This window comes from Amblyomma maculatum, chromosome 1 (genome assembly GCF_055883805.1).
Source record: "Amblyomma maculatum isolate TAMU_Amacu chromosome 1, ASM5588380v1, whole genome shotgun sequence".
Taxonomy (NCBI): Eukaryota; Metazoa; Arthropoda; class Arachnida; order Ixodida; family Ixodidae; genus Amblyomma; species Amblyomma maculatum.
In genome coordinates, this window is record NC_139344.1 from 379,596,149 (window position 1) to 379,619,325 (window position 23,177).

Here is a 23,177-nt window from a genome sequence, read left to right on the forward strand (position 1 = left end):
TTTTTTGCATTTTGATCTCGCTTTGCTTGTGCGCTCCTCCACAGCAACATACAAATTTTTATTCACCCGATTCATGCGCTAAGGTAAAAAGCCCGTCCAGAAAAATACCTTTTATTTATTTACAAGAATATTAAAGGCGAGGATGGTGCCTAGACGCAGCGCCGGGTCTTCATTTTTCAAATGTAAAACAACGTACCATTGATGATTTAAAACTCAACAAAACGCATTCAACTGCGTCGTTACTATCGCGCTTCACTTTGTGCAATCATTTTCATCTGCGTTCATACCCTTGCGAGCAAACAAATTCTTATTGAGACTATTTTTCTTTTGGTTTCGTTCTCTAGAGAGATAAATTAATTTCATAGTAAAACATTGGCAAGGCGGCTGCGCTATTCTTTGCAGAATAAATGTTTCTAATTACAACCATTTGCAGTGACATGCACCTTTTTTGCAGCAGGAAAGTGCTGCATGAAAAATAAAAAGAATTCAAAAATAGATACGCGCGTAGTACAATCGCTAGGCGCATATCACGCGCCATCCAATTCAAGTGCTCCCACGTGACGCTTTCTTCATTAGGAACTTGATGATAACGTTCAAAAGTAAGGATGAAGACGGTAACGGTGCTCAAGAGATGCTGGAGTGGGGTCCTGTTCCCAGAACAGTCCGGCAGAGAACAGCCCCCAGCCGGCTGATCTAGAGCCTACACGCGTATTCTCGCAGAGTTCGTCGCGCTGCTGTGTTAATACGGCACTTATCTAACCGGCGGTCGACTCTCGCGCGTTGATACCAAACAATAGGAAGGGCGTACTTCAGTAGAATTTGTTGATTAGGTGGCAATCTATTCAGCATTGTCACTGCGATGCTTAGCGATTGGTCTAATAAAGGTCAACGCAAAGGCGAGAACGGTTCGCGTTTGACAAGATGCATTGCCGCTAAAGCGGAGATAACAGTACAGCACTCCTTCCGCAATCCGCCGCCAGACGTCGTAGATAAGCAGAATTATTTCTTTGTTATGTTTTATTCAAAGCCGTGAACTGATTCTAAATAAAAAAAAATCTACAAGGCTTCAACGCTACTGAACCAAATGTCGACCGATAATTATGTTGATTTATAACACAATGCTGGTTTACAGGTTTATTTTATAGATTTCTTTCACGGTAACAATTACGAATACATCATTGTGCGTGAAAGTGCAGGAGTTTCTATATTTATTAGTAAAACTGTAAATTGGCCAAGAGGAAAGCAAAGGCTATAAGGTTAGGAAAGAATGGAAGAAGAGAGTGAAAGAAGAGAGAAAAAGCTGCTATATTGGATGACTCTGGAATAATTTCGACCTCCCTGGGGTGTATAATCTGCACTTACACCACATCATCAGCACCCGCGTTCGAACCCAACCTCTGCGACTGGATTTCGATGACGTAACGCAAAGGTGTCCGTGCGCCGTGCGATGTCAATGCACGTTAAAGGTCCCCGGGTGGTCGTCGAAATAATTGCAGAGGAAATTATTGAGAGAATTATTCTTATAAACCCCTGCCTTCCACGCTTCCATTACGGCGTGGTTCAGGTGCCCACAAAGAAGTAACAAATACTGCGTCATTCTTTGACATAGTTCACGCTGTTGCTATGTGATGGATCAGCACGGTCGCCATGCCGACCTTCGTTTGTTTACGTAGCCTTGCCTCAAGTCAGCATTACATCTACCGCTCTAAAATGTTTTGTACCGCAGTGTCTCCAAACAGTTGCTCAGACAACTGTTCAGTTTTTTTCACTACTACAAGATCTATGCACGGAGTCTAAACTCAATAGTCGCGTTCTTATCGCGTTGGCCCGTTTCCACTTTTTTTCTTTCGATCCGCACTGAAATGCTGCTGCAAGGGCTTTCTTTGAAACCGCATGGGTTGCCAACAAAATGGCACCTCTGCTTCGAAGAGTTGTACGTTGTGGGAAAACCCAAGCTGATAAACATCCATGGAACTTCTTTCCCGTTCCAGCGGTATATTCCTTGACCTGTTTCCTTGAACGAAGCGGAGGTAATTAACCGAGAGGTGTTCTTGATCAATGACTCAAACATGCCTCATATGCTTTTTTACTGGCGCAATTTTTTAATAATTCTTTAACTTAAGTACTCCTGATCCATCACCTCTTTCTTCTCCCGCACACTAGGCTACTTCCGCTGGCTTGGAAGCCTGGAAGTATGGCTTCTTCTTTTCGGCAACAAAGGTCGCAATGTTGCTGGGATCCATACTAACAGAACGGCTCGTAAGTTAAACGATTTATGTTTTTGTTTATATATAGCAATGGCGCATGCTCACATTCAGCTTTGACCAGAAAGAATATGCTAGCCATGTGTACAAAAATTTCAAGCCCTGCAGTGACTGCATGTTTCTTTCCAGATGGCGATTGGATCACCACGCAAGTGCTACTTATCAGGACAAGTAGGCTTCATGTTGTTCACAGTGCTACTTGGGTGAGTCATGCTCCGAATAGAGTATAGGACTCGTTAAGCGTTGTATTGTCCAAGTAGAGCTTAACTGGCAGGAAAACGTTTTCTAGAAACACTTAACACAGACGAGCCTGCACTTATGGCCTGTTCTGGCGACCTTCTTGCCTCTTTTCGTTCTCTGTGAGCCCCAGTTTCAATAGTTTCTTGTCTATTATATGTTCCTCAGAATTGATATTGATTTAAATTAAGGCAATGAGTGTTCTAGGTTGCATGCGATTTGTAATTTCCGCATTTGCAGAATGGAAAACAGGACGCATTAGAGACAGCAGTTAATTTGTCGTTGTTGCACGTTACGGTAACTGATTTCAAGCCATTCACGAAGAGACATAAACTAGGTACATATTATGCGTTAATGACGAGCAGAAAAATGATCCTGATAATTGGTGTTTTTGTTTACTTTCTGATGGCACTTCTAAAACACTAATTCAAGCTTTTCTGTATAGTTCGCGCAATTAGTAAAATAAGGAGCAAAGGTGCAGGTTAGCATTCTCTCTTACTAAAATCGGCGCTTTTGGTTTGGTTGTGCTACTTATTTTCGTTTTAAGTCCATCTATTTCGAGATAACTTCATATGATTGTTGTCACGGAACAACTTTTGGAATTTTGCTTTGCCACTTTTATATTTAGCACGGGCTGGAGAAAGGGTCAGCTTTTAGTAAATGAAGAACAAAAATACGCTGTAAAAAAGTATCCTCAGACAAAAGTTACAATATAGAATAAAATGCGACTTTGACGCTTTACGTTTACTTTAACGTTATTCGCAATTCCATTGCAGGTCCTGTACAAAAATGGCTAGCCGTGAATAAAATCGATTGCAGAACATACAGCAAAGCCGCTTTTTAAGTTTACTGAATGGATGCCGTGACACAGTTTAAGTGATACAGGTTACATAGAGGGCAGGGGCACTAACACTGATATGCATTTAAAACATGTTTTAATAAATATTAAGCAGTTTGTAGCTTCCATTTAAAAGATACCTAATTAGCGTTGGTAATTTAAACAGCGCCAACAGGAAGACGCAAGACAAGATAAAAGGAAGCCACAGTACAAGCGCTTGTACTGTGGCTTACTTTTATCTTGTCCTGCGTCTTCCTGCCCGCGCTGTTTAAATTAACAATGGATGTTTACCAACTCGCCCGGCAAAGTATCTTGGCAAGCTTAATTAGCGTTGATAATTCATGCTTCCCATGAAGCAATAATATGAAATGGTCCTGTCACTTCAAGGAAGATTCGAATTTTTATTCCTTGGCAGTGTCATATTGTGTTTCGTTTTTCATCTGAGTGAGCTATACATGTAAAAATACAATACTTTCAATAAGATGCTCGTCTCTTGCGTAAACTTTCACTTAGTGTGCTTATTTCATCACAAAGTAACAATTGCCGGCCTTTTTGCAGGTCTATGAACTGGTCTCCCGAAGGCAATATTTTCCTCGCCCTTTCCATCATTCTCGCCATTATCGGTGGATTGTTCTCCACCATCTTCATTGTGTCCGCATACGCAGTGGTCACGTCAGAGTTCCCCATGCACACGGGCCTGATCATAGTAAGTAGAGCTATCCTCTTGCATTTTATTTCCTCTTCTTTTCGCCATCTCTTGAACCGAGAGATGATCAATATTTAGGCGCATATCAAACCTAATTTCTCATCTTAAGAACGTGCAGTTATTGGACGTTGAAACATTCAAGAATAGTATATTTTCACATAGATCTCACTGCGGACGCCATGAAGAAGCGCAATGGCCTGGCGGCAGCAGGCCCCTTATTTTAGCCGACTTGGTGCTTCAGTGCGCGATAAATGATTATCAATATGAATGTCCACAAACAAACGGATTGTTGGAAATATTTTTCCTAGAGATGCAGACCGAGGAGTGGCCGTGTGTAACTGACCCGAGTGCAGCATCAATCTCTAATGACGCAGTTTCACCGTTCGGCAACAGATTCTGCGCAGAATATAATGCGTAGCAAGAAATACTAGTACGAGAAATAATATAAAAAAAACATCGATTAACCTTTACTATTTTGCAGCAACGCTTGCAATTCGATGCATCACACAAGCGGATTTACCACGATGCCGAATCCTCAGCGAACGTCTTGCAATGCTGCTCGAGAACAGTTAAGCTGTTCATTTGTATGTGTGCAAAAGCTGGTTCTGTGAGACTGTAAATAAAGCCGCATTGCACAATCGTAGATTGCTTCCCAGCTAAAAACCGCGGAATCCTTGAGGCTCAAATTTCGCAAAGAACCGACATTAGCGTGTATATATATAAATATAAAAGATTATAGAAATAAAGATTTATAAAGATTTATGAATTAATGCATGAATCAACTTTCCGTTCCCGTGACCACCACCTCCTCTGCTCGTGACAGAGTTGTGGCAAACAGCGCAAAGATGGCGCCACCGGGGCCATTGTTGTGCAGCGGTTCGCCTTAATTTGTTCCGCTGCATAAGATACTTCCTCCGAATCTATACTTCCTCCTCCAACCGAATCTAGCAAGTACTCCAAACGAATTGGTATTACAAAATACTGCCTACTAAATGCCACTAAAGTGCGAAATTTGAGCTGCAAGTATTCAGCGTTTTAGCTGATAAAAGCTCTATATGGTGCGCATGTAATTATGCAACGCGCTATTGTATGGCTTATTTTAACGCGAAGCAATTCTACGGCGTATTCTTCAAATGGTTAGTAAGAAAAAATATTACAGTGCGAAGGTCTTCTCAGTAATAATGGCCAGACGCCAGGCATATCAGTGAATCATGTTAATATGTAACAATTATTTTCTTTCGTCCATTTAGTCTACAATGGAGTTTCTATGGGGTGTAGGAAACATGGTCGGGTCAGGCCTTGGTGGAGTGCTGATTGACGTAAGTAAACGACAAATGTTTGAACTTGCGGTTTTATTCCTTCGCTTACGCAAAGCAGTCGCATCAATTCACTTTGTTGTATTTATTGTTTATTTATTTATACATAATAATTACGACATCCCCACTGAGGCGCTGTTGTAATTTGGTAAGTACAATGACATACATTTGCAAAAGAGGAAATGCACTCATGAGAACAGCGTAAAAAATGAGAGAAAAACGCATGAATAAAAAACAAAATACATTGCACGAAAGTTAAACAAGCGCACGACATAAGAGAAGAAAATAAAGTTTCAATATACTACGTTTCTTTGGCCGTATCAAAAATTTGGCAAATGGGAATTAAGGCATACAACGAGAAGAAAAGGAAACATGAAACCAAAGTTGTATACCACAAACATGAGCACGACACACGCGGAGGAAATGCAGGAGAAAATACACTAAAACAAGAAATAATGCTACACTGACGGTAACAATAATTATCTCTTGTTAGCGCTGATAATAGCATACTATTGAAACCCTATCAGTATGGTGACTTGGTAAAGCGGTAAAAAATGGGTTGGAGAAGAAGCTACTGTTTGAGCCGGCAGGCAATTCTATTCATGTACTATTCGTGAGAATTAAAACTTTATTTACATGTGGTTTTTGTACTAACAGGACTTTCAAAGGATGGGGAGTGTAGGCAAAAATGTATATTTGACTGATATAGTTCTTTCCCTTCTGAAATGCCACTCAGCCATTTAGCACATTAGGAAAACTTCAAACATTTCCTTCTCTTTTCAACTAACGGCCATAGAAGCTGATCGTGCAAATGACAAGGCTTTTCTTGAAAGCTGAAATTACCAAAGGAAAATCGAGCAGCTTGTTTTTGGATGAGCTCCAGTTGATCAGTATTCTGATTTCTATATAGGCCTCACCCAAATAAGACGTATTCAAGTGTAGGACCTAAGTTGGACATGGATAAGTTCTATTTCGGTTTGAATGGGCCATCCCTAAAGATTCATCGGAGGAAGTTTTATGTGCGACTGGCTTTAGCGGATAAATAGTTGTGTGTGCATTTCATGACAAGTCACTCGACAAAAGGACTCCCAAGTACGTATAAGTTGAGAAAACCGATATGTTCGAGCTACAAGGAATGTAGTCTGCTTGGAGGAATTATTTTCGGTAAACTGCACGAGATTGCAGTTGGAAAGTTCTTAACGACATATTCCCTTTGTTTTCGCTCCAAGGGAACACAGTTAAGGTCGTTTTGTAAAATAGCTACATCTGCTTCGGAAACAATGTTGCGGTATATACAGCAGTGGTCTGAACTAAGTCTGATTTTACTTAAATTGTCTGATGAGATCGTTTATAAATATCAGAAACAGATAATGACCTAAAATTAACCCTACTCCCGACTCCTACACTTAGCGAACTGACTCCGTCATAGAATACACTCTACTTTCTTCCCGCAACATATATGATTTGATTCAGGTTGGAAGTGTGGCAAGAATATTTAAGCGTGAGAGGTTGTGTGTATAAATAGGCTGTGGGTAACTAATTGAATCGCTTTTCGAAAGTCTAGAAAAATACGGTCTGCGTGGTCAGCGGAACCCTATACTGCTTTGCAATATTTTTGCCATAAAAAAAAACGTGAACACTTAAGGAAAATGCTGACGCATTGCTAGCAGCTGCTGATTGAAGTTTCAAACGATGTGCGATTATTACCGCCAAAAAATCGGAGACACTGTCTCTCATGGTTCTGAGATGTGGACTAATAATAAAACGCTTAGCTCCGTACGCTGATAGTGTATAGGGGTTGGCTGGCATGCATGCATGAAAGCTTGCTTTGTGCTTCACATTTGTGTATGTCCCTGGATACTTCGTGATAAATATTGGCATTTTAATCGTCCCATTTTCATGACCAGTCCCCGCGGTAAAAACTTTTTCATTAAGGAGCACTTTTTCTTCAATTTTCAGCCACATTTTTTTAACGAACGAAAAAACCCTTTATTTCAAATCTTCCATCTCTTACGTTGGTTGCGTTGACGCTTTGTGACGGTGCTCGCAAAATCTGGTGCGGAACGCAACTTGGTGCCGTTTCTGCTGTAGCTACCATGCTTTCGACTTTTACCCACACCCGTCAGGCATTGTGAGCCTCTCGTCAGAAGGCGCAAACGACCGGTATTTGGTTTCACGGAAAACCTTCGCCAAAGTTGTAGGCGTGAAGCGAAAACCGAAAACGTGGTGTGGTGAGCAACTGAAAGCAATGCCATGTACAGGACGTTCTCTGCTATGGCTATGGAGCGCTTGACGTAGTCACAAAATTGTCCCCCCATCACTGATTTATTTCCTAACCATGCGGTTTAATTCTTCGCTCAAGGAAGGCGGTTGTTCAGCCGGAGGACCACATTGCGATACAGCTTCGACACTGATTGGTTTTGTTTTTTTCCTGGAGAGAGGTTGCGTTTTCCGCCTTGACAGAGAAAGTTAAATCTGTACTACAGTTCTCTAACGCTAGAAAAATGACTGTGGGGATTTATCTGGATTCTATTTCATTTCACAATGCCGTTGTCGATAGCCTATTATTGATGCACGCCCTAACCGGATAACTTGTCAGTATGGAGAAGTACATCAATTACATTGGTAAAGTCTAGGATTCATTTACAATTTCAATTGGCTAGGAGAGCCACGACCTTACAATGGGGCACAGAACTTTAGAGGCAAGGCAGCTATTGATTGAATTGTGAAAAACAGCCGACCGGGTATTTATAGCTTTGCACTGCGCCCCCAGCAACAGAAAAATTTCGCTATGCTGCTCCACATGCAAGCGACTTTACGTTCGGAATACAGTTCAGGTTTTTCTTTTATTCGTGTTATTTTATATGTGCAACCGTTCCTGGAGATGCAGTAGAACAAGACCGGTATTTTCTGGTCGGTCAGAAAATGTTGTTCAACGCGATCTAACGATTAGAGGACTGATGTAGCAGTTCCGCACAATAATTATGGGCAGTAGGGTTTTTTTTATGAACGCATTATATTAAAAATATCACCTGCCTTATTTTCCGCTCTCATGTTCTGCACAGAGTCGCTGTAGACGGGTCGCAGCGCACTCTCCTCGGTATAATTTGCTGCAAGACGACCGTGAAAAACTCTCATTAGTTCTAAAAAAACATGTAAGAAAATGTTAAGGGAATCAAGTGATCCGATCAATGGTAGCATCACGGTATTTGCAAGCCAGTTTGGTTACCACTGTAAAAATACCGCCAAACTGTGATGAGAGAGGGCCTCCATTTGCGTCATGGTAACGATATTTCGTACTCCACTGGCTAAGTTTGCGCAAAGAACTCGCAAGTGCTATCCTCTATTTATTGTATTATATGGTTGAATTCTTTATTTCGATGTCATACGGTTATAGTAATGTTCCATTAAGTTTACTTTCTTTATTTAAGTTTCCTTTGTCCAAGCTTAAGTTTCTTTGCTCGATTTCCAGGCGTGGGCTTACCCTCTCCCATTTTTTGTGATGGCGGCGCTAGTAAGCTTTTCTTTGCCATGGACGACGCGCTCAAAAAGATTGTCCAACAAGCCTGTAAAAGGTAGGTAAGAAATGCTATGCATGTGAATGCAGAAACCTGTTTTATTTCTCTGCTTCAAGTGTTCACGGTTAATAAAGAAAGCTAGTGAGAGCTATTCGCGGCAGTTATGCAAAGCCTAATCTGTTAACAGAGCTGCTGCGAGCAAGGATTCGTTAAGGGTGCGAAATGGTGCTTATGAATTGACGTACTAAATGTACTAATGATTTTCTCAACTTCCTTGTTGTTTAAGGAAAGGGTGAGCGCTAACAAACATTCTGCCTGTGGGCTCGTGGTCTGAAAGATGCTGCAATTGGGGCACATCTTCGTAGAGTTTTTTTTTTTTTTTCTTTTGATAATGAACGTTTAACAGGTGGTGTCCAATTTTGAGAGGCGGTTTCTTGTTTTAAACATTAGCACTGGCTAAAAAAAAAATCTTTTTTTGTACATCTATAGATTGCTCCGTCGTATACTGGCTGCTTACAGAGAAACTACTGCACGGTGGTATACAACCTGTTATAAGAGCTGGTGGTATAAACAATTTGATTACTTGACCATAGATTCTGTACAAGGTCATGTCCACAGTCTGAAGAAATAGTGACTGCAGTTCGTGAGGAACGTGATGTTGTTCATAATTATATTGAATTTCACATGAAAGCAATATTCCAGGAACAGGCCCTTGGCGAAAGCGAGTGTAATTTATTGAAAAGTGCTTCTAAATAAATGGTGAATTAAACTATCTCCAGCAATTTGCTTTCTAGTAAAGTTCGGAGGTTTTAGTAAATTAAATTGACAAAACTGCCATATCAGTATTTGAAACGAAGACACAGTCTATCCAAAGACCTGCAGTGAGACGAAAACCGGCATTTTTTAAGCCCAACAAACTAAATTGACAGCATACAAGAGCATCAGACGTTTTAAGGTATAACAGCGCAGAAATGATAGGACGGAGCTAAGAAGAGAACACCGTGGACTTTAGTTGTGCAAGATACTTCACCTTTTGGCCTGAAACAACGTTATTTTAAACATTAGACACGTGGGAGTGTCGGTCAAAACGCCACGTTCACTAAGGGCTTATCGCAGCGACTACGGTGCATATTCGAACTGCCTTTACTGCACTGCTGTGCTAAGCACATTATTTTGATTCGTTCCTCTCAAAAACGAATGACCACGAAGTTGACTACCACTGCTCCATTCCTTACACTAAGCTCAAAAGCAAAGCGTTGCTCATGAACAGCAAACTATCATGCGAATTTCGAAACGGGTGCCCTGCTCGCTGACCCACGTCAAAAAAAGTCGCATTCTCACCGAAATTTCCGCCTCTGGTGCGCTTAGCTTTAATTTCGCGTGTAAAAAATCCAGTTGTTGTTCGCGCTGCAGAGGTTTGGATTATAAGCCGTTCTTGTTTTCAACAACTGCCATGGCATTGTCTTGCCAGCGACATCGAACTCCTCATTGGTACTGACCACTAAGCGGATTAAATAAGAGATAATGAATCTTGTTTATTTATGCGTATAACTAGAAAACGTTTACAGTGATTTATCTTCGTCCGACTCATAGTTTGTTCCTGATTTTGTTTATTGAGACTTTCCTCATTGTAGGGATTTCTGATAGTGTTACCTGAAATAATTTATACATTTTAATTTTCGCAACAGTATGACAGATCAACGCAGCAGGTGGAACAAATGCTGTTTTTATTTTTCGCGACATCCTTTCTTCCTCACCGTTATGCTGCGGTTGTTCGCTTTTTACCTTCTATGAACTGAAGCATCAAGGAATTTGAGTTTTCTCTGAAAGTCGCTTAAAGTACAATACAGGATATTTCAGGGTTATAACCTTTTCAAACATTCGTCGCGTGTTTGTTAAAATAGATATTTTGCCAGTAAATATTAAATGGAGGCATCAAGGAAGACATTTATGTTCCCACTGAAAAACATTTTGCTCTCTGCATGCACGTACAACTATGTATAATAACCTTTGGCATTTTCGCTTAGCACATAGTGTGGGCGACTTGGTTCGACATTCTTACAAAAAGGGGCCAAATAAATACACGGCAGACAGAGAAGAGGACACAGAACACATGTGGGCGCGCTAACGACAAATGGCTTATTTCTTCTCGCATGGAATAAATGCATGCAGGCAAATGGTAAGCACCCAGAAACCGACTCATCATTCTCAGCATGCAAAACACGATGAATACAAATTATTGCTTTGCTACACACCAGCGCTCATTTCCCATAAATGCACTGAGGTATTCCTGAGAAAACATTCTTGCGTCAGGAAGCGTCCGAATCTTGCGTCAATGATCGCTCAGTGCGTTTATCGCCAAAGAGGCACGCATATCTTGGGTGCGGCGCACAGAACGGGAATAAATTAAATTCATCGTATTTTGATCGAATGCTTAGGGAAATCCCCTTAGGTGGAGTAGGTTTGTAACAAGGGAGTAATTACTCATTGACGTCCACCCAAGCGCAGCCATACGGCTACAAAGGAAAGCTTACCTTTCCTTTGTAGCCGTATGGCTGTGCTTGGAATGCTTAGCATTCATTTGTACACGTATGGCTGCGCTTGGGTGGACGTCAATGAGTATTATTCAAAAGAGCGATGTGACGGGCTAGCTGCTCGTATACAGAGTATAACTACCCTTTTAAAAATCTACTAACCTTGAGGGATTCTCCTGGGTATTCGATCAATACCGTTCCCACTTCGAGTTATTGCTAAAATGTTTCTCGCCCTACGATCCTATCTGCTTGCCGTACTGGTTAGCTGAGTTAGCAGAGCGACTACCCCGGAATGTCGGTGGTTGCCCGGTTCGATCCCCAAATCAGAACTAATTTTTCTTCAACTACACAGTTTATGAGAAAACTGTTTAGCTTTCCCTTGTAGCCGTATGGCTGCGCTTGGGTAAACGTCGTTTGATAAGAAAGTTTCATCGTGTTTTGCATGCCTGACATGAGTCAGTTCTTGGGTGTTATCACTTGCCCGCATGTACTTATTCAGTTAGACAAGAAATAAGCTTACCCTTATTAGTGTGATCCCGTGCGTGTTCCGTGTCCTCTTTTTTGTTTGCCGTGTATGTTTTGCGCTTTTTTTAGTTTTATTTTCGAAAATCAAAGTCTATAAACGCAAAGGTTTGTAAGATAAACGCTGAATTGGATATCGGAGTGCTTCAATATTTTCAACATGTACGCAACTATCATATAAATAACACTACTACATGGGTGACAAACGGTTTGCTTTACAGCGTCGAAAAGAGCACTGTTAAGCTCACTATTTAGAAAACTATATTATTCGCCGCCTAAAATTACAAAGCGCTGGATTGAGTTGAAAAAGAAGAAACGCTCTACTTGTAGATTCTCTGAAGAAGCTGCAGGCGGGCTAATGAACACACCTGCGCACACAGTGTTTGAGAGTATTTAGGTGCATTCGAAGTATCACGTGTGACTTAACGCGGAGGTACACTGCATCAGCAAGGCGCATTCATTTAGCCGTAGACATTTAACAGTATGCTATACTGTATACTCAGCAATGCTTGCCGCGAACTACTCCTTTTGCAGTGAAAATAGTTTTCAACTCTTCATATTTAAAGTCGCTAAATATCATTTATAAGGATTTAAGAAAAGTTACCGAATCGTAACAGAAATTTTGAGAGCATATTTGCCTGCCACTAATTATGTGTGGTTAAAATATGAGCTGTATGTGAACAGATATGCAATTAAATTGCAATACTTATAATTATTTTCATCATCGAAGATGCCGAACTTTTTACCTTTTGCGTAAAAACAGTGTTTTCATAACTCGTAACTGGCTTTGAGTATTAACAATGCAAGTCACCTATCTAACGAATGCGTGTACAAATTTCAGAAAAACAAGCTTGCCCAAGCCCTCAATCAGCAAAGACTCAGATGAAGTTGTACAAACTTTTGGTAGATCCAGTGTTCATGATTGACATGGTCACGTTGATGCTGAGCTGGGTCATCATGGGATTCAATGAACCAACCTTGGAGCCGCATTTGAGACAGGTGACGCTTATTGCAAAATGGGCACGGCAAAGCTCCTCCAAGGACAGTCGTAAACAGCTGAATATATAACTACTCTCTATTTCAGTTTGGACTCGATACGACACAGCTGGGTGTCGTATTTATGGTGCAATTCGCCAGTTACACAGTAGCAGCGCTAGCACTAGGACTACTGTGCCATCTTAAGGTAAGCGAAGCGAAACGACAAGATATCACTTCGTGTTATTTGTGTTTTCGCCAGGCTATTATGCGGAACATTTTAAACCTAAAAAGAGTTTGATTCAGCCGTGGCTCGTCAACATAGAGAATTGACTATTGGGTTTCACATATCATGTTTCAAAATTTGATGTTCTTGTGTGCACTTTGTCGCAACAGTGCTTTAATGCCTGTCTCTAATATGCTTTCGATAATTTGAAATAGGGTGTAAATAAGTAGAGAGCGTTACTCCCTAATGTATTGAAGAATAAGGTGCGAGAATAAGTTGGTAGTCAATGAGGAAGTTTAAAAAAAAGAAACATGTACGGTGAATTTCAGCAAATCCAAAGCCTCTTTTCCTGAAAGTAGATGTAAAAAACCTTGAGTACAGGAGTGCCAGGTATAGAAAAGCACGTGACTCAGTAGCCCATCAAACAAGTAAGAGAAATAAGCTATTTAAATTGAATCTTTAAGCAAATACTGCCGAAATGACGCTTGGATATTAGTAGGTTAGAGGGTAAATACTGATATTTAGCGCATATCCTAAAAGGGTCATTTCACGGCAGCATGTTGTAGACCTGGCGTAGTTGAGCCATTGAGCTCTACACGCTAGTACAACATTAAGCTTACAACACCAGCGAAAAGGAGGTTCTCGTCATGATACAAAAATGAAAGTACCCAACACTCAGCGAGACCAAGAAAAAGATAGGGGATTGCTTTTATTTTTCTAATGTCAGCTGGTGAATTGAATTGGTGCACCAATAAATTTATCTGTAATCGACCCGGAAGTGTTCACCATCGCGACCTTCGTTAATGGTGGCGGATAAACACTCTGCCAGTCGCGTAGAACGTAATGAAAGGGGGGATTGGGACTGAACCAGGAAGCTCTTACTCTGGCCATGGCTTTGAGCAGACAATTTTAGAGATACATTTTATGAGGAACTTAGTCTGGGCTAGTTAGTTCATAGTTTAACAAAACTTAACTGTGCCCAAAAAAGCCGGACATCACATGAGAAGCGCCCGTCCTGTCTTTTGTGTTGCCTTCTTTTGATGCCCGGATTCTTTGAGCTGTGTGAATTTTGAAAAAAAGATGTTGAGAAAATCGGGGGCTTCTTAGAGTACACAACTGAACGCCAGCAACAGTCAAGGAAGCCAAGAAAAATATTGGAGTTTTTTTTTAACTTCGTCCATTTTATGTTTAGTTAATTATTTTTTAACCATACGGTAATTGCAGTACTATTTTGTAACCATGCAGTAATTGCAGGCTGTTTTCTATCTCTCATTATGTCTTACCTACAACACCGCCAACAAAGGGTACACATAAATAAATCTTGCTCCAATTTCGAACCATTATTACACGGCGTTCCGCAGGGAAGTATTCTCGGGCCGCTGCTTTTCAACCTATATATTAACGACCTTGTTAACATAGATTTAAACACTTCATTTGTTATTTATGCCGACGATACAAGCCTATTTTTCTCACATCACAGTTTACCCCTGCTTGTTAAGAAAGCGAATGAAGTGCTTGACGTACTAAACACTTGGAGTCAAACTAATTCTTTAACTATAAACGTCTCGAAGACAAAATCAGTTCTTTTTCGCCCTAAAAATAAGCCAGTTAATTCCAATATTGTCCTTCGACTAGGTCTTTCGGTCATAAAGTTGGTACCAGTTATAAAAACGTTAGGTGTCCTTTTTCAAGAGAATATGCAGTGGAGCGCGCATGCTGACCTTGTTCACTCTAAACTTTCGCGAACAGTAGGTATTCTTGCACGCTTTCGTTATTTTTTGCCAAAGCACATTAAATTGCTCTTATACAATTCCCTTTTCATGTCCACGCTATCGTATGGTTATTTGGTATGGGGAACAATGACCTACACAAACCTGTCCAAAATCTATCGACTACAGAAAAAAGCAGTAAGAATCATTTCTAATGAACCTTATGACGCACACACAGAACCTATATTTCATGACCTTAGATTAGAACCATTACCGAACCTGTTCAACGCAGTTCTGCTAAAACGTTATCATACTTATCGCATAAATAGTGACCCGTTCCTTGAAACACTTGCAACGCTGACTCCAGTTGAAAAAACGTATGGCACACGAAGCAGTGAGGTTTGGAAGATTCCCCATACCCGTACCAACTAGGGCCGCCAAATGTTGATGTACATGCTACCACAAGCTCTTAATTCCTCTGTTAACAAGTCCAGCTAATCTATACAACAGTATATGTCCTCAAATCAAAATATTGTTAACACATGCAGTTCTGTACCACCCAATATTAGTCCTATCCTCTAAATGTACTTTGTAATATATAAAGCCGTCGTTATGTTTATAAGGGCTTTTTCTTGTTTTGTTGTGTTTTGTCCGCTGCTGTGTATTGCACTGTAAGCGGGGTGCTAGCCTTTGTCAAGCCATCGCAGGCTTTTTGCTAGCACCCTGCAGCATCACGAGTACTGTATAATCAGTGTTGATGCTAAATAAAATTATTTGTATTTGTATTTGTATTATTTGTATTTGTATTTGTAATTCATGACAAAAGCAGACTCTTGGAAAAGAATAATCGCCTATACGTACCTTAGCCTTGCTGACTGTTGGCGCCTTTCAGTTACTAGAGCAGTAAAAAACATAACGACACTGCGGGGACAAACAGACGCGGACTCTTCTGAGCTTAAAAGGTGTTTTATCTTCTATACCTCCGCCTGTCGAACGTAGAACGAAATGCAAAAGCAAAAGTAGCAGATGAGAGAAATATGCATCATTTAAAAGCCTATATTACGGTAGCTTTGCCCCAATTGATATCGTATTCATTCATATATGATTGACCTCGGACCAATATTTTAGCTAGTTGGTACCGCAAAAACAGCGCACACTGAGAAGGAAAGAAAAAGACATATCTTGCGGTATCAGTTTTTTTCTTGTTCTGTTGAGTGTGTGCTGTATTTGTTTTTTCACGATGTCTAAAACTGGTCACAAATTACATTGTTCTATTTAAAACTGTTCGCAGTACAAATGGGCAAATTCATTTGAACAATATCCTATACTGTCCAAAAGCAGTACAATATTTACTCTACAGAATTAAACAGAATTAAATTAAATTTTTTTTTTTTTACAAAACAAGTAGATAGTACCCTAATACACATAGCCAAAATAAATATCAAGGGGTTCGATCATCGGCCATTTGAACTGGAGAAGCCACATTTATAATTTTGACCATGTTCATTTACAAAAAAAACTACGCTTTCTTAATTGTAAATTAAAAACAGCCCCTCAAAAATTAAGCGGCTGGCGTATACAGTATAGCCGTCGGACCTAAATTGGAATATGTCTACACGGCGTGGGGCTTTTTCCTGAGGAAAGATGCGAATAAACTACGAATGTTTCAGAGAGAGGCTGTTCGTTTTGCATATCGTACACCAAATTTGCCGACCCTGCACATTGCAGCAAGCAACTGCCCATTTCGACGTTCAAAAGCAGAACAATGCTTGCCAGACTGCCGTTCCTCTTTCCGTGCTACAATCAGCAAGTGTTTATTACGAAACACTCAGTCATATTTGAGGGGTTCGAGAAAATATAGGCATACCAATTTTTTAACCTGGAGTTATGCTTTGCAAGCACCTACTGTTTAAAATCCGTTATTCTCGCTCACTATCTCCCAACGGAATGAAATTCCAGCAAACATCTTCCTCGTTAATGATGTAGTTACTTTTTAAAAACGTGTGTGAAAAGCCACTCGTTTAATGTCTCAATAGCTGCCCTCAGAGTCATTATCTCGTCTCTGCTTTATCGTGTACTTCAATCTATAACTAGTTATGCTTCTGCATGCTCAACGAAGCGCTTCAAAGCGTCGTTGTTGTCATGTGTTCCTCTTCTGCTTGATATTTAGCGAGTTAATTACCCTAATTATTAAATTACCAATAGTATGAAGCCGTAAGCACGAGTGAAAAATATATGAAGTACAGCCACAAGTTATACGTGCGAAAAACATACCAAGTTACAATAAGCCTTTTTGCACAAATCTACACGGAGAACCTAGTAAATGCGCGAGAAGATAACGTAATATTCGTGGAATTCGAAAGTAAGTTTTACACTCGTAAAATGCAAAAAAAGAATGAAACAAAATACGATAAAAGTTGTTTCTGACCGAGTGGCCCATTGTCCGCTCGACTGTGTTGTGCTTGTAACTTTGGCGCTTAAAATAGCCATGATCATCAAATTTTCCTTCGGCAGTGATCCTATTGTCTGTTGATCAGCTTATCATGAAGCTACTGCTAATTATGATTGAAGAAGAGCTCAGCTTAGGAAGACGGTTGAATACTAAAGTGTTTTCATTCGATCGCACGCCTTCATTCAGGCAAGCACCATCGGCCACTTAAGAACGGGTGATAAGATTTTCAATGTTTATGTTTCAGATGGACGCTTTCTGCGCTTTCTTCGGCCAATTTGTGACCGTGTTCGCCTACATCCTACTAGGACCAGCGCCCTTCATTCCGCAAGAAGCGTGAGTAATATCTATCCCTAGAGAGATACATTTTTATTTAAGAAAACAGGTTAAGCGTTTAATATATCTTGCGCCTGGCAAGCTGCTCTTTCAGTTGTACCGACGACAGCCATGAATGGGGTGAAAGGAAAGAGATGTGTGGACTTAACAAGGCAACAAGTCGGAAAAAGGCCGATAATAAAAGATGGAATAGGAGGGTCAGAACGAAGACAGAAATTGAAATGACGGGGAAGTGTAATGAGAGCGTTTGTTTCATTTCTACGAAGTATATGTGCTTGGACAACGTTGAGATATCGATGAGGGCAGCGTACATGCCTATATGACGATTTTAGTTGGCAGTTGTGTTTCTTAAGTTCGTGTTTGTAGGCCAGCATCTCGTATCATGTCGGAGGAGTTGACCATTGGATTACAGGGTGTGAATATCTGATGCTAGCTGACGAGCCCGCTCACTTCCTGGCATGCTTGTATGGCCACAAACCCCAAGTTACGGCGACTAATAATAGAGCCGAGGTATGTAGGATTGGTCTAGTTCTGCATTCTGGTCAGAAGTGAGCCCGCGCTACAGCAAGTGAACAGCCTATATAATCGCTGTTAGCCACATATTTCTTGACGCTCCTACAACATCGCCTAAATAGTTAGTAAATAGGATGCTAATTCGTTCCTTTACAGCGGCGTGCATTACAGGGCACTGCTCAGCCAGTGGTAATTCTTTTTTTCTACCGAGAGCTTTGTCAACAAAGTATACGAGATCATTTTTCAAAATACGCAATGAATTGATATAGTTGATCAAATATATTCCAGGCGAAATCGAACTATTCGCGCAGCCTGTCGGCGTCATAAAGCCACATTTTAGCACAGGTGACCATAGATTTGTTGGAAAATAAATTTGATTTGATTTGGTATCAATACGCGGCAAAGCGGACTGTTGTGACGGAAGCACAGGGGCAATCTCGTATTTCATAGAGGCGACTGGCCATAAAACACGGTAAGGGCTTGAGTAGCGCGGCAACAGCTTCTCACGCAGCCCAACGCGACGAGCGGGAGTCCAAAGCAAGACGAGAGAGCCTGGGGATATCCCGATGACGAGTATCATGGCGTCGTTTTTGTGCGTTTTGAGAGGAAGCTAGTCGGCGACGAGCAATAACACGGGCGGTGTCAGCTCGGGAGATGGCGTCACGAACGTAGGAACTGGCCTTAGCGGTGGGAGGCAGTACGCTGTGAAATGGAAGTGAAGGGTAGCGGCCTAATAGAAGATAGAAGGGTGAGCAGCCCACTGTATCGTGACGGGACGAAACATACGCGAACATTACAAATGGCAAAGTAATATCTCTATCACGGTGCACGGTCATCCGATAAGTACATTGACAGCATGTCCGCGAGCGTGCGGTCGAGGCCTTCGGTGGGGCCGTTCGTTTGTGGATGGTCAACGGTGGTGAAATAGTGCTTAATGTAGCAGTACCGGAGGACATCATCGACTACTCGAGCAAGAAAGCAACGACCACGGTAAGTGAGCAGCTGTCGTGACGCACCATGGAGAAGGATGATGTCATAGAGAAGAAACGCAGCCACGTCCGTTGCACAGCTGGTGGGTATTTCTCGTGTGACAGCATAAGGCGTAGTGTAGTCTGTAGCCACCGCAATCCATCTATTCCCTGAACCAGACATAGGGAAAGGCCCGAGGAGATCAAGGCCAACTCAGGAAAACGGGTCTATTGGGATGTCGGTCGGCTGCAGGGATCCAGCAAGTACAACCGAGGACTTTTTCCGTCGCTGACACCGGTCACAAGAAGCCGTGTAACGACGAACAGAGTGGTACAGCCCTGGCCAGAAGAAGCGTCGGCGGACGCTGTCGTAGGTACGAGATACACCAAGATGGCCCGCAGTGGTCGTGTCGTGCAGCTGCTGAAGAACGGTGGCACGCAGGTGTTCGGGGCTACGAGCAGAAGCTCGGCGCCATCTGGTCGCATATTTCGCCAATATAAGGTGCCGTTGTGGAGCACAAACAAATCAGGGGAAGCATTAGGATGGTCAGTGCTAAGGCGGTTTATCATGGTGCAAAGCTTGGGATCCAAGCGCTGCTAATGACGATTGTTTAAAAGGCCAGAGATGGACAACACACAGGTGTCATCGTCACACTTGCTTTCAGGTGGCGGATCTACTGGGCTGTGGGACAGGTCATCGGCATCAGTGTGCAACCGGCCGGCCTTGTGGACGACAGAAAAAGTGTATTCCTGAAGACGCAAAGCCCAACGCCCTAGGCTACCAGTAGGGTCCTTCAACGTAGAAAGTTAACATAAGGCGTGGTGGTCGGTGATGACAGAGAACGGGCGGCCGGGCGGCCCACACGAGGGCTAAACACTCACGCTCTGTGATCGAATAATTCCGCTAAGCTGTAGAAAGAAGGCGACTGGCAATAGCAATGACGCGAGTGCGACTCGTATGCTGTTGGGCGAGAATGGCACTAATGTCGTGACCACTGGCGTCAGTGCGTACCTCCCTTGGGGCTGAGGGGTTGTTGTACCAGGACGGGCGGTTGGGGAGGGCTGCAATGAGCACAGAAAAGGCTTGAATTTGCTCTTGGCCCTAAGAAACTGGAACGTCATTCTTCAGAAGAATTGTGAGTGGACGAGTCGTCTCTGCAAAGTTGGGGACAGACCACCGAAAATAGGAACAGAGGCCAAGAAAACTGCGTGCGTCCTTGGTACAGCGGGGTGTAGGAAACGCACTCGCAGCACGCATTTTGTTGGGGTCGGGTTGAATTCCACGGGCATTGACCAAGTGTCCGAGCACCTCGAGTTCGCGTCGGCCGAAGCTACACGTACTTCTTCGAGTTCAGCTGAAGGCCAGCTTTTCGGAAGACTCCAAGAGTGGCGTCAAGGCGATGAAGATGGCTCTCAAAGGTCGAAGAAAGTACAATGACGTTATCGAGGTAACATAAGCATGTCGTTCATTTGAAGCCGTGTAAAAGAGAGTCCATCACGCGCTCTAATGTTGCGGGCACATTACACAGGCCAAAAGCGATAACCTTTTATTGGTAGAGGCCATCGGGAGTTATGAAGGCGCTCTTCTCTCAGTCCCGTTTGCCGACTGCGATATGCCAATAACCGGAACGAAGATCAATCGAAGAGAAATAGCTGGCACCGTGCAAGCAGTCGAGGCCATTATCTATCCTGGGCAGTGGGTAAACGTCCTTCTTTGTAACCTCAATAAGGTGTCGGTAATCACCGCAGAACGTCCAGGTATTGTCCTTCTTTTTAACAAGCACGACAGGTGAAGCCCAGGGGCTGTTCGAAGGCTCTAAAATGTCTCTTGCCAACATCCTGTCTACTTCATCTTGCATCACGCGGCGTTCAGAAATGGCGACTCGGTATGGTTTGTTGTGAATTGGGCTGGCTTCTTCGATATCAGTGCAGAGTAACTAGGGATGTTTGACCAAAGGGGCGGTCACCAAAATCGAAAATATCCCTGTACGAAGTAAGAACGCCAGTAAGTGCTTTAGCACAATCATGACGCAAGTCAGGAGCAACCATTCCTGATATGCAGGCCTCTAGAGGTGAGGATGATGCAGGTCGTGGCAATTCTTCAGCATCAGGGTTACGTAAAAGAGGAGATACATTAAAGTCAGACAAGGGAATCAAATTAGCGAGAGTAATGCCCTCAGGAAGCACTTGCACAAAAAAGGTAATGTTCCAGACCAGAATATAAATGTGGTTGTTCGCTACGTGGACGATATGGGAGAGCGATTTTACACTCCCGAGTCACATCGGTTGTGTGGCAAAAACGTAGTAGCCATCAGGAACGGAGGGAAAAGACGAAATGGCTACGTACTTAGCGGCTTCTGGCGGCAGGCGAGTAAATGTAGCGGAGCGGAGACGGAGCGTTGAAGTTGGAGGAGCTTGTCAGTCGGGACAAAGTGGCAGGTCGTGATGAAGCAATCCAGACGAACAGTCAATTAGAGCGGAGTAGGCAGTTGAAAAGTCGAGGCCTAGTACAACGTCTTGAGGGCAACTGGTGAGGACTGTAAATAACATAGGGATGTGGCGGTCGGCAATGCTGATTCTCGCAGTACACATACCAACTACAGTAGCTTTCTTACCATCAGCATTGCGAACGGTAGATGAGGTAGCGCGTGTGAGAACTTTCTTCAGGCGTCGACGGAGCGTGGAACTAGGAACAGAAATGTGGGCGCCAGTGTCAATAAGGGCAGAAACTGGGAGGCTGTCAACATGTATATCAATTAGATTCAGTTTTGGTGCGTGGGTCAGTGCCGAGTTGGCCGTCCGGGTGGATAATGCAGCGTCACTCCCGGTCCCTGCACTCGCTAGTTTCCCGAGTAGGTGCCGGCGTATGATGGGAGGAGCTGCGACGAGGTACCGGTGAACTGGAGCGGCGAGGCCGTGGAGATAAAGATCGGCTGATGCGACGAACATTGTGGCCGGCTACGGCACGAGGCTTTGGATGAGGTCCATCATATGCGGGGCGGAGCTCCTCAGGTTGGACAGGGAAGCGTCGAGGTCCATAGTAGTACCAACGGTCCGCGTTGTAATAGGTGCGAGGGGTGGGGAACGTACTGCTACGGCAATAACGTAAAGTGCGGCCGGCTCGACAGCAAATAAAACAAATTGGCCATTCGTCTGAGGTGCGCCACTCTGAAGGATTGCGACTAAGATAGCGACGTGGATGGTGGTTGCAGCAGCCACTAGAGGAACAGGATGCGATGGCGACGGGGGCGGCACGGGACTCGAGGAGAGGCCGACGTTAGCAAGTTCCTGGCGGACAACAGCCTGTATCATGGCTACGGTGTCGGGCAGTGGAGTCGTGAGTGGTGCTGGGTGTAAAGCCTCGAGTTCTCGCCTGACGATCCTAGTCACATTTGTCGGATGAGAAAGCTGTAGCAAAGGTGCCAGGTCATCGAAAGATGATGTAGCCGCCGTGTTTGGAAGGCGCTCAATGCGATGTACGAGACGTCGTTGCTTAGCCTGCTCGAAGTTTCGGCAGACATGTAGCACCGAGTCGACGGTAGAGCAATGCATGCAGAAGAGGAAGTCGAACGCTTCATCTGCGATGCCCTTGAAGATGTGCCCTACCTTTTCACTTTCTAGCATGGAGCTGTTCGCCTTGCGACACAGTGCGAGCACGTCTTGAATGTAGACTATAGGCAGGACTCCGTGGGGGATTGTGCGCGAGACGAAAGTTCGGTTTTGACTGCGAGAGCCCGTCCGATGGGCTTCCCGAACAAGTCCTGAAGTCTTTTCTTGTAATTTTTCCAGGTGACAAGCTCTTGTTCGTGGTTTTGGAACCAGGTGCGAGCGCTTCCCGCCAAATAGAAAATGAAATTAGCCAGCATGACGATCACGTCCTAGTGATTGTTCCTGCTGCAGCGCTAGTATGCATACAACTAATCGTCAACGTCTGTCTTGTGTTCGCCATTAAAGATGGCAGGGTGGCGGGTTTTTGTGAGGACGAGTGGCTGCGCTGATGTTGCTGCGGTAGTAGGGCTGCCTCAGAGGTCATTGTGGCCGTCGTTCACGTTGTTATCCGAGGTAG

General features: G+C 43.0%; 1 protein-coding gene across 2 annotated transcripts in view; it reads left to right on the plus strand.

Annotated features, from left to right (window-relative positions):
* LOC146208342 (MFS-type transporter SLC18B1-like) overlaps positions 1-23,177 on the plus strand; it is a 50,953-nt gene that overhangs the window by 23,021 nt on the left and 4,755 nt on the right. For both annotated transcript variants that reach the window (XM_084592812.1, XM_084592816.1), the window contains exons 3-10: positions 2,164-2,259; positions 2,394-2,467; positions 3,898-4,045; positions 5,296-5,364; positions 8,834-8,936; positions 12,777-12,934; positions 13,020-13,118; positions 17,542-17,630. In XM_084592812.1, the coding sequence (XP_084448938.1) occupies positions 2,164-2,259; positions 2,394-2,467; positions 3,898-4,045; positions 5,296-5,364; positions 8,834-8,936; positions 12,777-12,934; positions 13,020-13,118; positions 17,542-17,630 (836 nt within the window). The remainder of the gene's footprint in view (positions 1-2,163; positions 2,260-2,393; positions 2,468-3,897; positions 4,046-5,295; positions 5,365-8,833; positions 8,937-12,776; positions 12,935-13,019; positions 13,119-17,541; positions 17,631-23,177) is intronic.